This window comes from Nerophis lumbriciformis, linkage group LG17 (genome assembly GCF_033978685.3).
Source record: "Nerophis lumbriciformis linkage group LG17, RoL_Nlum_v2.1, whole genome shotgun sequence".
NCBI lineage: Eukaryota > Metazoa > Chordata > Actinopteri > Syngnathiformes > Syngnathidae > Nerophis > Nerophis lumbriciformis.
The window spans coordinates 16,887,501-16,902,500 of NC_084564.2; the positions used below are offsets into that span (position 1 = coordinate 16,887,501).

General features: G+C 39.2%; 1 protein-coding gene across 7 annotated transcripts in view; it reads right to left on the reverse strand.

Annotated features, from left to right (window-relative positions):
* The window catches only part of robo2 (roundabout, axon guidance receptor, homolog 2 (Drosophila)), an 852,180-nt gene that overhangs the window by 422,498 nt on the left and 414,682 nt on the right, over window positions 1-15,000 (reverse strand). For all 7 annotated transcript variants that reach the window (XM_061972627.2, XM_061972621.2, XM_061972617.2 and 4 more), the window contains exon 2: window positions 11,775-12,101. In XM_061972627.2, the coding sequence (XP_061828611.1) occupies window positions 11,775-12,101 (327 nt within the window). The remainder of the gene's footprint in view (window positions 1-11,774; window positions 12,102-15,000) is intronic.

The window sequence follows — 15,000 nt, forward strand, 5'->3', positions numbered from 1 at the left end:
GAGTGTGAGTGTGTGAATCCCAACAGATAACAACACCTCTTCCTCAGAGGTCAACAAACTCCAGCTGCACAGACACGGAGCTGACACATCTAATCACAGATTTGTCTTCGCTCAGAAGATGTTTGCTCACACCCGGACAGCACTCGCTGGATCTCGGGACGACATTGAGCACTTCATCCTTTTTTTTTTAAAGCAGGTTTTTTTTTTTAATGAGTTTTTGCAGGAAATAAGCAGAAATTCAAGTTTGGTGATTATCATCATGATTAAACCAGCATATTTGTGCATACAATTCAGTGTTTCCCATACAATAATTTATTTTATACATAAATTATTTGTATAGAATTATAATATTCTAAATATGTTTATTCGCTTTGCAGAGTGCCAAAAAAAATGTATGTATCGCTTATAAACACCTTATGATGGGACTGATAGTGAATGTAGCTTGTCATGACTTTCTCATTTTCATTTATGAAAAAGAAGCACACATTGTTACATGATTTTTTTTTTTATGTAGGTTAAAGTGTTTTTATACATTGTGCCCCTGAGTTAATGGTGTTGATAAATTTGAACATATGAGTATTTATTGAGTTTATTTAATTGTATTTTTCAGTATCAAATGGCTCAAGTCGTTCAAAAAAATGTTTATAGTTTCGCAAACGATTTAATTTCATTTTAATTTCAGGCAAATTGATGCACTTTAAAAAAAATTCTGCTAAAAAACTAAAAAACAATGTTAATAAAGTTATTTTTTGTTGCAATTTTAACTATATTAATTAATCTTTTTTGTTTTCTTTGTTGTAAATAAGGATACAATGTTATGCAAAGGTGTACAAAGGCGCTTTGAGTCACTAGAGAAAAGCGCTACATAAATATAATTCCCTTCACTAATTAGTCCTGGGTTCAATCCCGGGCTCTGGATCTTTCTGTGTGGAGTTTGCATGTTCTCCCCGTGACTGCGTGGGTTCCCTCCGGGTACTCCGGCTTCCTCCCACTTCCAAAAACATGCACCTGGGGATAAGTTGATTGGCAACACTAAATTGGCCCTAGTGTGTGAATGTGAGTGTGAATGTTGTCTGTCTATCTGTGTTGACCCTGCGATGAGCTGGCGACTTGTCCAGGGTGTACCCCGCCTTCCGCCCGATTGTAGCTGAGATAGGCTCCAGCGCACCCCGCGACCCCAAAGGGAATAAGCGTTAGAAAATTGATGGATGGATGGAAAATAAGATAAATAAATTAAAAACATTTTCTTGAATAAAAAAGAAAGTAAATCAATATAATAAAAAATGTTACATAGAAACTAGTAATTAATGAAAATGAATAAAATTAACTGTTAACACTCACAATCATGTGTGCTTACGGACTGTATCCCTTGCAGACTGTATTGATATATATTGATATATATATTGGGGCGGTATAGCTCGGTTGGTAGAGTGGCCGTGCCAGCAACTTGAGGGTTCCAGGTTTGATCCCCGCTTCCGGAATTCTAGTCACTGCTGTTGTGTCCTTGGGCAAGACACTTTACCCACCTGCTCCCAGTGCCACCCACACTGGTTTAAATGTAACTTAGATATTGGGTTTCACTATGTAAAAGCGCTTTGAGTCACTAGAGAAAAGCGCTATATAAATATAATTCCCTTCACTAATTCACTTATATAATGTAGGAACCAGAATATTAATAACAGAAAAAAACAACCCTTTTGTGTGAATGAGTGTAAATGGGGGAGGCAGGTTTTTTGGGTTGGTGCACTAATTGTAAGTGTATCTTGTGTTTTTCATGTTGATTTAATAAAAATAAAAAAATAAAAATAAAAAGACGATACCGAAAATGAAAAAACCGATACCGATTATTTCCGATATTACATTTTAAAGCATTTATCGGCCGATAATATCGGACATCTCTAATGAAGATAACTTGGAGTGGATCTCATTAGATAGTGCAAGCGTTCCTAATGTTGTGACCGCTCCGGGTCCATTTGAATACAAACGAGACCCAAACAAACGGCGGCAAGCATCATTAACGTTGCAGCAAGGACTGTTGCTTCTGTCTTCATTACCCTTCATTATGTCTCCAGGACTTCCATGTGGTGCCGGTGGGCTGTTTTTGTGTGTTGATGGCACGCACTGGCCACGGTCTCCCTTCCCGAAACGGCGTAATGAGCCCATGAAAAGACTCCAGCCCGACTCCCCACCTGCTTCGCTCCTCCTAGGCCGCACCCTTTATTATCTGGCTGCTCCTCGCCATCATTTCCTCCTCTTTTCTCCTTATGTGTTTACCTCTCGCTCCTCTCCCTGCTTCAATTCCCTGCTAATCACCTTGTTGTTCAGCGTACCTATCTGCTTAATTGGAGAACCATTGCATTATAAGACCTTTTAAAAAAAAAAAAAAAAAAAAAAAAAAAAGTCCAACCGATCCCTATTGGAGGGAGAGCATCTGTTTCATTTGCATTTTTAAAGGTTGCGCAACTTCCTGCGCGCACAAACCACATGCATGTCATACAGTAGAAGTCGCGTGGAACAATTAAAAGTGCAACTGCTCGCCCTTATCTGCTTGTACATGCAGGGGTGCATGCCACTACCTGAAGAGATGTAGCCAATTACCATGTGTCGCCCCAGGTGTGCACTGTCACACTTACACATACATACATACATGCAGAGATACGCCGAGCTGGCAATTTATTCAGCAGCGATGCGGCTAACGCTCCTGACAACAGGCTTCACAATGATTTATGAAGCTGCTCATTGACCCAGTTCACCCGGAGACGAGGAAAGGGGGCACGTCCCTTCTTACAAGCGCCGTATCTAAGGCGCCGTCCAGTTTGGGAGAGTGACAAATGTAGACTTTTTTGTATTATCAAAAAAAAAAGGGAACAAAGAGGTTTACAATATGTGAAATCCTACCACAGACATGGCGGGGATGAGTGTAAATCTCCACCGACAGCTTAAAGGGGAACTGCACTTTTCTTGGAACTTTGGCTACCAAGACATGGCGACGTATGGATTTTTTTTTTTTTTTTTTATAGAATGCCTTTTATTGTCACTATACACAGGTACAATGAGATTAAAAGCAACTCCAGTATCAGTGCGACAGTCTATAAATATGCAAAACATAGGAAGGAAAGACAAGAAAAATAGTGCAAAAGGAGGTAAAGTGCACAGTCCAGTCCAGAGAACGCATTTTCTGAATGTGTTGTTTAAATATTAAATATTAAATATTATACTATATCATACTTGCCAACCATCCCGAATTTTCCGGGAGACTCCCGAAATTCAGCGCCTCACCCGAAAACCTCGCGGGACAAATATTCTCCCGAAAATTCTCCCGATTTTCAGCCGGAGCTGGAGGCCACGCCCCCTCCAGCTCCATGCGGACCTGAGTGAGGACAGCCTTTTTTCAAGACGGGAGGACAACAGGGTGACAAGAACTAAATCATCCAGACTAGGGATACATTGTATTATTATGTTTATTTTACCTAAAAACAAATATATTTATTAAATAAAAAAATAAATAAATGTTTACTATATTTTGCTAAAAACATCAAAATTAATTGTATTTTTATTTGTATTTTTTCTGACTCCTTATTACATCCAGCCATAGAATTATACATTAAAATAAACATATTTGAAATAATTAATTTTAAATTATCATAATAATCCATTTAAAATGACCACATTTAATTATTAATATAATTGCTTGTTTATCAACAACTTTAGCATTTTATTCATTACATTTTGAAGCTCTCAGAAGCCAAGTTATGTTATATTCCTTATGATTTATTTATGGAAGTTTGAAGAATCAATTATCTAAACAGTTTTGTTTGCATATTTTCAGGATATATATATATATATATATATATATATATATATATATATATATATATATATATATATATATATATATATATATATATAATGTATGAGATACTTGACTTGGTGAATTCTAGCTGTCAATATACTCCTCCCCTCTTAACCACGCCCCGCCCCACCCCCGGGCACGCCCCCACCTCCCGAAATCGGAGGTCTCAAGGTTGGCAAGTATGAACTATATACATATATAGAGAAGCATTCAGACTGTGGGTGGAAAGTAAAAATTGCACACAAGAAAATTGTAATTTAGAAGAATAATTTAGTTCAGCAAGTCTGTTTTCCTTTTGGGTTTATTTTGCAGCTCACTATAAGGCTGTGGAACCATAAAAGAAGTGAGTTGTTCAAATATATTGGAAAATCAGTACCGTATTTTTCGGAGTATAAGTCGCACAGGAGTATAAGTCGCACCTGCCGAAAATGCATAATAAAGAAGGAAAAAAACATATAAATCGCACTGGAGCCCGGCCAAACTATGAAAAAAACTGCGACTTATAGTCCGAAAAATACGGTACTTATTATTTAGTAGTTTTTTGAGAATTAAAAAAAAAAAGTTATTTATGGTAAATACTAGGGATGTCCGATAATGGCTTTTTGCCGATATCCCGATATTGTTCAACTCTTTAATTACCGATACCGCTATCAACCGATACCGATATATACAGTCGTGGAATTAACACATTATTATGCCTAATTTGGACAACCAGGTATGGTGAAGATAATGTACTTTTTAAAAAAAAAATTAATAAAAAAACGTAAGATAAATAAATTAAAAACATTTTCTTGAATAAAAAAGAAAAGTAAAACAATATAAAAACAGTTACATAGAAACTAGTAATTAATGAAAATTAGTCAAATTAACTGTTAAAGGTCAGTACTATTAGTGGACCAGCAGCATGCACAATCATGTGTGCTTACGGACTGTATCCCTTGCAGACTGTATTGATATATATTGATATATAATGTAGGAACCACAATATTAATAACAGAAAGAAACAACCCTTTTGTGTGAATGAGTGTTAATGAGTGTAAGAGGGGGAGGAAGGTTTTTTGGGTCGGTGCACTAATTATAAGTGTATCTTATGTTTTTTATGTTCATTTAATAAAAAATAAAAAATAAATACAAATAAAAATAAAAAAACGATACCGATAATTAAAAAAAAACACACCGATAATTTCCGATATTACATTTTAAAGCATTAATCGGCCGATAATACCGGCAGGCCAATATTATCGGACATCTCCAGTAAATACAATTCATTATTTTTGCATTAAAAATAGCCAGCAGTTCATCGCCATCTACAGCATTTGCCAACATTGTGTGTAGAACATCTAACATTCAAAGCAAACATGAACTCACACGTACACCCCCAATCGGGCTTTTATTAATAATACACGGGTGTCTCTGAGAGGCGCCCCCGAGGCCCCCCTCCACTTTTTACTGCCGGAGCACCCAGCGTGATGTCCAGCGTTCCTCGCCGGCAAAACCCCTCTCGGCAGACACCGACTTCAATCTGTTTCAGAGCTGCAATTCAATTATCTCACCAGGCTCCTTGCTCAGCCACTCGTGAACAGCTGAGAGATGTGGACGAAGGTGTGCTCCACGCGGGCAGGGGATGACGCGAGGGGGTGGTGGCGGGGAGGAGGGCACTGATCATGAACGCAAAACCATTTTAAAACACGGTTATGGTTTTAAACACATCTCTTTCTTGTGCCATTTAGCTGCAGCTTTGCAATCACTGGAGGGATGTCCGGGCCTGATAAAGATAATCACCGCAGTAAGCTAAAGAAGGGAGATTAAGCACCCCTCCTCCACAAAGCACACACCCACAAAACCTAGAAAGACCCAAAAGGAGCTGGAAAAGCAAATGGCCATCTCTGAACTTAGACTCATGTGATAAAATACAAATATTATACAAACCCTGTTTCCATATGAGTTGGGAAATTGTGTTAGATGTAAATATAAACGGAATACAATGATTTGCAAATCATTTTCAACCCATATTCAATTGAATATGCTACAAAGACAACATATTTGATGTTTAAACTGATAAACATTTTTTTTTTTTGCAAATAATCATTAACTTTAGAATTTGATGCCAGCAACACGTGACAAAGAAGTTGGGAAAGATGGCAATAAATACTGATAAAGTTGAGGAATGCTCATCAAACACTTAGTTGGAACATCCCAAAGGTGAACAGGCAAATTGGGAACAGGTGGGTGCCATGATTGGGTATAAAAGTAGATTCGATGAAATGCTCAGTCATTCACAAACAAGGATGGGGCGAGGGTCACCACTTTGTCAACAAATGCGTGCGCAAATTGTTGAACAGTTTAAGAAAAACCTTTCTCAACCAGCTATTGCAAGGAATTTAGGGATTTCACCATCTACGGTCCGTAATATCATCAAAGGGTTCAGAGAATCTGGAGAAATCATTGCACGTAAGCAGCTAAGCCCGTGACCTTCGATCCCTCAGGCTGTACTGCATCAACAAACGACATCAGTGTGTAAAGGATATCACCACATGGGCTCAGGAACACTTCAGAAACCCACTGTCAGTAACTACAGTTGGTCGCTACATCTGTAAGTGCAAGTTAAAACTCTCCTATGCAAGGCGAAAACCGTTTATCAACAATACCCAGAAACACCGTTGGCTTTGCTGGGCCTGAGCTCATCTAAGATGGACTGATACAAAGTGGAAAAGTGTTCTGTGGTCTGACGAGTCCACATTTCAAATTGTTTTTGGAAACTGTGGACGTCGTGTCCTCCGGACCAAAGAGGAAAAGAACCATCCCGGATTGTTATAGGCGCAAAGTTGAAAAGCCAGCATCTGTGATGGTATGGGGGTGTATTAGTGCCCAAGACATGGGTAACTTACACATCAGTGAAGGCTCCATTATGCTGAAAGGTACATACAGGTTTTGGAGCAACATATGTTGCCATCCAAGCAACGTTACCATGGACGCCCCTGCTTATTGCAGCAAGACAATGCCAAGTCACGTGTTACATCAACGTGGCTTCATAGTAAAAGAGTGCGGGTACTAGACTGGCCTGCCTGTAGTCCAAACCTGTCTCCCATTGAAAATGTGTGGCGCATTATGAAGCCTAAAATACCACAACGGAGACCCCCGGACTGTTGAACAACTTAAGCTGTATATCAAGCAAGAATGGGAAATAATTCCACTTGAGAAGCTTAAAAAATGTGTCTCCTCAGTTCCCAAACGTTTACTGAGTGTTGTTAAAAGGAAAGGCCATGTAAAACAGTGGTGAACATGCCCTTTCCCAACTACTTTGGCACGTGTTGCAGCCATGAATTTTAAGTTAATTATTTGCAAAAAAAAATTAGGTTTATGAGTTTGAACATCAAATATCTTGTCTTTGTAGTGCATTCAATTGAATATGGGTTGAAAAGGATTTGCAAATCATTGTATTCCGTTTATATTTACATCTAACACAATTTCCCAACTCATATGGAAACAGGGTTTGTACATTGGAACTACACCTCGACCACCCCCAGAGGTAATTCGAACCGTTTAAGAAGTTTTCTGGAAAACACATCTTTAAAATTACACTTAGTAGAACACTTGTTACGTACAGTATGTCGAGCTTGTGTGGTAGTGTGTGCTTAGCTGTTGTGTAGCTGCAAACTCCTAGTTGTCACGGCCCGGGCGCATGTCTGTGCGCATTCATCTGTGTGCGCTGCTGGGCGCACCTCCAAGAGCGCGCGAGGCGCGCGCCACCCCGGCTGCAGCAAGCAACTGCATTTAATCATCAGCAATCAACGCACCTGTCGCTGATGAGAAGACCTGCCTTCTTAAGCCAGCGCAGCCTGCTATCCTGGGCCAGAACGTAGCGATCTGTTCCCGTATAGTAAGCCGTCATTCAAGCTCTCTGCTCTCTCTTTGTGTTCCTTTCCCGTCGTGTTCATTTGTCTCGTGTTTCCTTGTCGTTCCAGCAGCCTTCCTCCGTTCCCGCATTACGAGATGTGTGTCTCGTCTCCCTGTGTTCCCCCCTGGTTATTTGGCTGCCCCTTTTGGATCTCGACACAGACTTTGACGCCTTGCTGTTGCCCCCGACTTCCTGCCTGTTCTCACGGACCTCCGAGCCAGCCTGCCCCTCTTAGACTTCCACCTCTCGCTCAACACTTCTGGTAACACACTACAGTTAATTTCCACACATAGTTTGGATTATTTAAACATTTTATTTATTATTGATATATATTATGTATATATATATATATATATATATATATAAATAAACAGAGTTAAACGACGTCCCTGTTGTCTGTGCCGTCTTCTTCCCCTGTACAACCGTAACACTGGTAGCCTAAAGCCTACCGTGTTTACTTTTTGTAAATGTCTTCACGGCATGCATACAAAACAAGACCAACCTTGTGTGCTTATCGGACATTTAGATGTTAACTATCTGTCCATCTTTGCACAAGTAAATGTGCTGCAGGACTGCTCGTATCGGACGATTTTAATGCAATCCGGTATTTATTTATTTTTTGCTGATATCGGACCAATATCCAATATCAATATTGGATCGGGATACTTCTACCTTTAAGTAACTGTATTGCATGTTTAAAAAAAGTGACAACTTCGGTCTTTTGGAGTTTTTCCTTGCCCGAATGTGGGGATGTCAATGTGATTTGTGCAGCCCTTTGAGGCACTTGTGATTAAGGTCTATATGAATTAATGTTGATCGATTGATTTAATAATTCAGTAATTAATTTTACACTTGGCGATTAGAAATGTTGATCAAATATTGGCCAAAACGAAAACAAGGACATCCACGACCGAAAACCGAAAGACCAAAATAAATGTGTATGCCAATTATTATTACTATTGCATTTATGGCTGTGACTGTGTACTAACCTTACTATAACATCAATGCATGGCAGTTGCAGAAATAAAGATTTACCTAATTTACCACGATTTGGTAAAACTGAACTGGAGGTAAACCTGCATCCTGACAACCAACAACAGACAACTTCAGAGGTTCTTCATTTGTACTGTTCTAGCATAACATAGGAGCAATAATAAAATACTCTCGGCTTGCATTTAACTTTAATAACAGCAACAACAGCATTTAATTAAAAAATAATAAACACAAAATTATTGGTACAACACGAGAACACAATACCTTAAGGGTGTAATTATTGCTTCTACATTTATTAAATGATGAGTAAGTTTATTATTGTGAGTATACGTCTATATAATTATATAGCATATGTATCCTGTTGATATACTTAATATTCTCATATATGAACGAATTATGTAATATATTGATGATGAAGTGAGTGATGGGGCATGGCAATACAAACTTTTGCTTCTTTTTGCTTTTTTTGCAGACTTTATTTACAGTAGGGGAGGGATTCACATGGCCCCGTTCCAGGGTGGATACCCAGCGAAAGGAAGGCGGGGAGTTTAATCATTTTCCAATGCAGTCTGCTGAAAATGATGGAAAGCACCACTCTACATAACAATTAACGCTGTGGTCAAAGTTGGAATCGCCACAAAACTCATTTTAAGATATTTAACACTTTACTGCCGTCTGGCGGCTAAAGCGCACCCCCCCAATTCGTCATGTTTCATGTGTCAGGTAAACCGCGACGAATGGGGCCATATGAATCCTCTTCCTATTGTACTTAAGAGTTTTTTTTCCTGCAGATTATTATTGTATTGGAAATATTTTTTGTGTTTGAATTGTGCAGATGTTTGTCGTGTTAAAAATTAATTGGTAAAAAAAAAAAAAATCGCAATAAAATTGAAAAAAACAAAACAGCACAAAAGTGGGCATGAGGAGAGAATAAGCACATGGGGGGGGAATACACTGACTGACTCCCATCTATATTTTATGAATGTTCGTTTAGACCCAGAGAGCCACTCTTCCAGCAATCAATAGTTCAAGCTGCTGTTGCACAGTTTGCACCTGGGGAGAGGATTGAGGTGGGGGGGCTTCTTTAAGGCCCATGGGAGAGCAGGGGGGACAACTGTAGATCAAAAGATGGACACTACCCCCCCTGCTATAGTCTCCAACACAAAAGCCAATTTCCTTCGAATCATAAGGCAACAATAACTGCAACGCCAGTAGAAGATGTACTCCATGTTGGTGGAGGTTCTTAAAGGAGTTGCCTCTTGCAGCCAACATGTAGCGGATAAAAACCCAGCATTGTAGAGGAGTTAAGTATCAAGTAGAAAGTACAAGCAGAACTCTCAGCCCGAGGTCCCTAAGCTCCTTTGGAAACCCAACCGAAGCTCATCTTCGAAGGTAATTTGATCTCGGGATCAGATTTTCTTCAGACACAACCCAGGCAACCTGTGTCAAATATCCATTAGAACTTTGAACCCCTATCTGTCAAGCGTGGATTTATGTCCAGTTCTGTGACTCGCCTGCAAAACTACCCCGTGTTTTAAAGGGGAACATTATCACCAGACCTATGTAAGCGTCAATATATACCTTGATGTTGCAGAAAAAACACTATATATCTTTTTAACCGATTTCCGAACTCTAAATGGGTGAATTTTGGCGAATTAAACGCCTTTCTAATATTCCCTCTTGGAGCGATGACGTCACAACGTGGCGTCACATCGGGAAGCAATCCGCCATTTTCTCAAACACCGAGTCAAATCAGCTCTGTTATTTTCCGTTTTTGCGACTGTTTTCCGTACCTTGGAGACATCATGCCTCGTCGGTGTGTTGTCGGAGGGTGTAACAACACGAACAGGGACGGATTCAAGTTGCACCAGTGGCCCAAAGATGCGAAAGTGGCAAGAAATTGGACGTTTGTTCCGCACACTTTACCGACGAAAGCTATGCTACGACAGAGATGGCAAGAATGTGTGGATATCCTGCGACACTCAAAGCAGATGCATTTCCAACGATAAAGTCAAAGAAATCTGCCGCCAGACCCCCATTGAATCTGCCGGAGTGTGTGAGCAATTCAGGGACAAAGGACCTCGGTAGCACGGCAAGCAATGGCGGCAGTTTGTTCCCGCAGACGAGCGAGCTAAACCCCCTATCGACCCTAGCTTCCCTGGCCTGCTGATATCAACTCCAAAACTAGACACATCAGCTTTCAGGAAAAGAGCGCGGATGAGGGTATGTCTACAGAATATATTAATTGATGAAAATTGGGCTGTCTGCACTCTCAAAGTGCATGTTGTTGCCAAATGTATTTCATATGCTGTAAACCTAGTTCATAGTTGTTAGTTTCCTTTAATGCCAAACAAACACATACCAATCGTTGGTTAGAAGGCGATCGCCGAATTCGTCCTCGCTTTCTCCCGTGTCACTGGCTGTCGTGTCGTTTTCGTCGGTTTCGCTTGCATACGGTTCAAACCGATATGGCTCAATAGCTTCAGTTTCTTCTTCAATTTCGTTTTCGCTACCTGCCTCCACACTACAACCATCCGTTTCAATACATTCGTAATCTGTTGAATCGCTTAAGCCGCTGAAATCCGAGTCTGAATCCGAGCTAATGTCGCTATAGCTTGCTGTTCTTTCCGCCATGTTTGTTTGTGTTGGCTTCACTGTGTGACGTCACAGGAAAATGGACGGGTGTTTATAACGATGGTTAAAATCAGGCACTTTGAAGCTTTTGTTTAGGGATATTGCGTGATGGGTAAAATTTTGAAAAAAACTTCGAAAAATATAATAAGCCATTGGGAACTGATTTTTGATGGTTTTAACAATTCTGAAATTGTGATAATGTTCCCCTTTAACGAGCTCCATGCACCAACTAACAATCATAGGTCCAAACACAATCATTGACCTGCTGCCATTATCTAAAAATAGCAGAATAATCACACGTAAATCCAGTTTCCATCATTTGACGGCAATCATTTCACTGCAATTTCAAGGAGCAAAACCAATTAAGCGAGAAAAGGACAAGGAGATTGGACTCACATGCTACTTCCAGCGAGGCGTTGCGGCTGACGGCTTCGCCCAGGTAGTTGCGGGCGACGCACACGTAGGCCCCCTCGTCCGGCTTGCTCCGCCGCCCGTGCACGATGCGCAGGAAGAAGAGCGAGCCGCTGGGCAGCAGCATGCGGTGAGAGCGAGGGTCGTCCTTGTCCGTCTCCACCCGCTCGCCATCCTTGTACCACTCCACCGTGGGGTTCGGCCGGCCCTCGGCTTTGCAGTTGAGGGTGGCCGGCTCGCCTTTGGAGACGATCAGGTCAGAGGGGTGCTCCGCGATCCGGGGCGGCGAGTCCTCCTGGCGTAGACGGGATCCTGGAGGAAGCAGAGGAAAGACAAATAATTATTAAAAAAAGCAAAGCAGCAGATCTGGAAACAGTCCTGGAGAGACCTGGTAATGTACTACAGTACCACCTCAGGGAACAATGTTATTTACAACACATTTACTGTATACACGCACAACATTTGAAACATTAAGCATGTCAATAGATGGACTAAAACTATGTAACCGCTTAAGCAAGGGACTCAAACAATGTAACTAACATATAGTATCAGTTTAAGAAGCATACAGTTCACAAAAGTCTGATATCATTTAATTCTGAATCCATTCATTTATTTTTGTTTAGTGTGTTGTGTCTGATATCAATTATTCCTAAACTCATTAATCTATTAGTTTAGTGCATAGTGAAGTGAAGTGAATTATATTTATATAGCGCTTTTCTCTAGTGACTCAAAGTGCTTTTACATAGTGAAACCCAATATCTAATTACATTTAAACCAGTGTGGGTGGCACTGGGAGCATCTCGCCCAAGGGTGGCGGAAGCGAGGATCGAACCTGGAATCCTCAAGTTGCTGGCATGGCCACTCTAGCCAAGCTATACCGCATCCATAGTGCTTGATATCATTTATTCTTGAATACATTCACTTATATTTCCTAATGAATACTGAACCATCGTTTCTTTAAAAAAAAAATTGTTTTTATTATTATATTTGATAGAGAAATCATAATACAGGCACTGAGAAAACAGACACCCCCCCCCCCAAAAAAATAAAAAATAAAAATACAAAGAATTAAATAAAAATAAAATAAGAATAACCCCCCCCCCCCCGTCCTAGATTTCAGTCACAGTGGGTAGCAAAGTACTGCCTTCCTCTTCACCACAAGCAGATAGAGAATCACACGAACTGATTAAAAGAAAGAAAAAAAAGTAACAAAAAAAAGATCACAACCATACAGAGAATTGTCACTGAAATAAATTTAAAAAAGAAAAGAAAAAAAAGAAGAAAAAAGAGTTGAGGTAAGTGGAAAGGTCAACAGTGAGTGTCACATTTATCCTATAGTGTCTTTATTTAGCTATGTAACTAATCACCATAGTACCATAGTTTCTGATATAATGCATCACTAAATTAATGTATGAATCATTGCTTATTGCAGAGTGTCTGATATCATTTATTTCTGAATCCATTAATGTAATCATGTTTAGTGCATAGTGTCTGATATGATTTAAGCCTGAATTCCATTATCTATATGTTTTATGAATACCACAATGTCTGATGTAAATATTTTGTATTTTAATGCATACCACAGTGTCTGATATCATTTATTTCTGAATCCATTCATTTATTGTTTAATAAATCCAAGTGTCTGTGATAATGTATTGCTTCATTAATTCATTGATTGATATTGTTATATAAATACCAAAATGTCTAATACAATATATTGCTGACTTCATTTATCGTTTTATTGCGACTAACAGGGTCTGATATACCCTGAATACCCTTTATTCGTTTACTCACTTGCAATGTTTAAGCGAGGCATGTTAGTCTGTATTTCTGTATTTACATACTCAATACCCAATGTTGTCAGTTTTTTACTCCTGTATTTATTCCCAATTGATTTCTTGATGTATGTGTGTCTATTACACATTGTTTATTGTTTGTTAATTGCACTCTTATATTCAATTTCTTCTTAATTTTACAGAAAAAACTATCCACATACTTTATTAACCCTACCATCTCTATAGTTAATCCATACTTCCTGACCATCCATCCATCCATCCATTTTCTACCGCTTATTCCCTTTGGGGTCACGGGGGGCGCTGGAGCCTATCTCAATGTGTAGTAAATGCGTTAAAATGTAATATCGGAAATTGTCGGTATCGTTTTTTTTTTATTATCGGTATCTTTTTATTTATTTATTTATTTTTATTAAATCAACATAAAAAACACAAGATACACTTACAATTAGTGCACCAACCCAAAAAACCTTCCTCCCCCATTTACACCTCATTCACACACAAGGGTTGTTTCTTTCTGTTATTAATATTCTGGTTCCTACATTATATATCAATATATATCAATACAGTCTGCAAGGGATACAGTCCGTAAGTACACATGATTGTGCGTGCTGCTGGTCCACTAATAGTACTAACCTTTAACAGTTAATTTTACTCATTTTCATGAATTACTAGTTTATATGTAACTTTTTTTATATTGTTTTACTTTCTTTTTTTATTCAAGAAAATGTTTTTAATTTATTTATCTCATTTTATTATTATTTTTTAAAAGTACCTTATCTTCACCATACCTGGTTGTCCAAATTAGGCATAATAATGTGTTAATTCCACGACTGTATATATCGGTTGATATTGGTATCGGTAATGAAAGAGTTGGACAATATCGGAATATCGGATATCGGCAAAAAGCCATTATCGAACATCCCTACTTAACTAAGATCTGCTTCTTCCTACTGCTTTTCGGACGTGAGGAACTATGTGTAAACATCTTGACTCCAACTCTGTTAAGAGTGTTCCAAATAAGCTAAACCATGACAATTACAAAGAACTAAAAAAAAACCTACTCTTCATTAAGGATATTTGCTGACATGTTGCTAGATGCTTTTTCAACAAATGCCTGTTTTTGCGGTTGGCTAACTAACAAAACTATCACTTTGCCTCGGGTTGGACAAATATGGTGTAAAACCCATAGCAGACCCTTTAATCACTATTTGAACCCAGACAAAAAGCAACCATCTGCTCTGGTCCACGGTACAAGCGCAAGCTTGTGGTTAATTGGACCCAAGGGTGACCAGTGAACATAGGCATAAAAAAACTAGCCCGCATTGGCTACTATACACAAAAGAAATTATATATTTCACGAGGGGCGCAAACAAGTAAAAAACTGTTGAGTCCACCGTTGTGGAGATCTGTGTGTG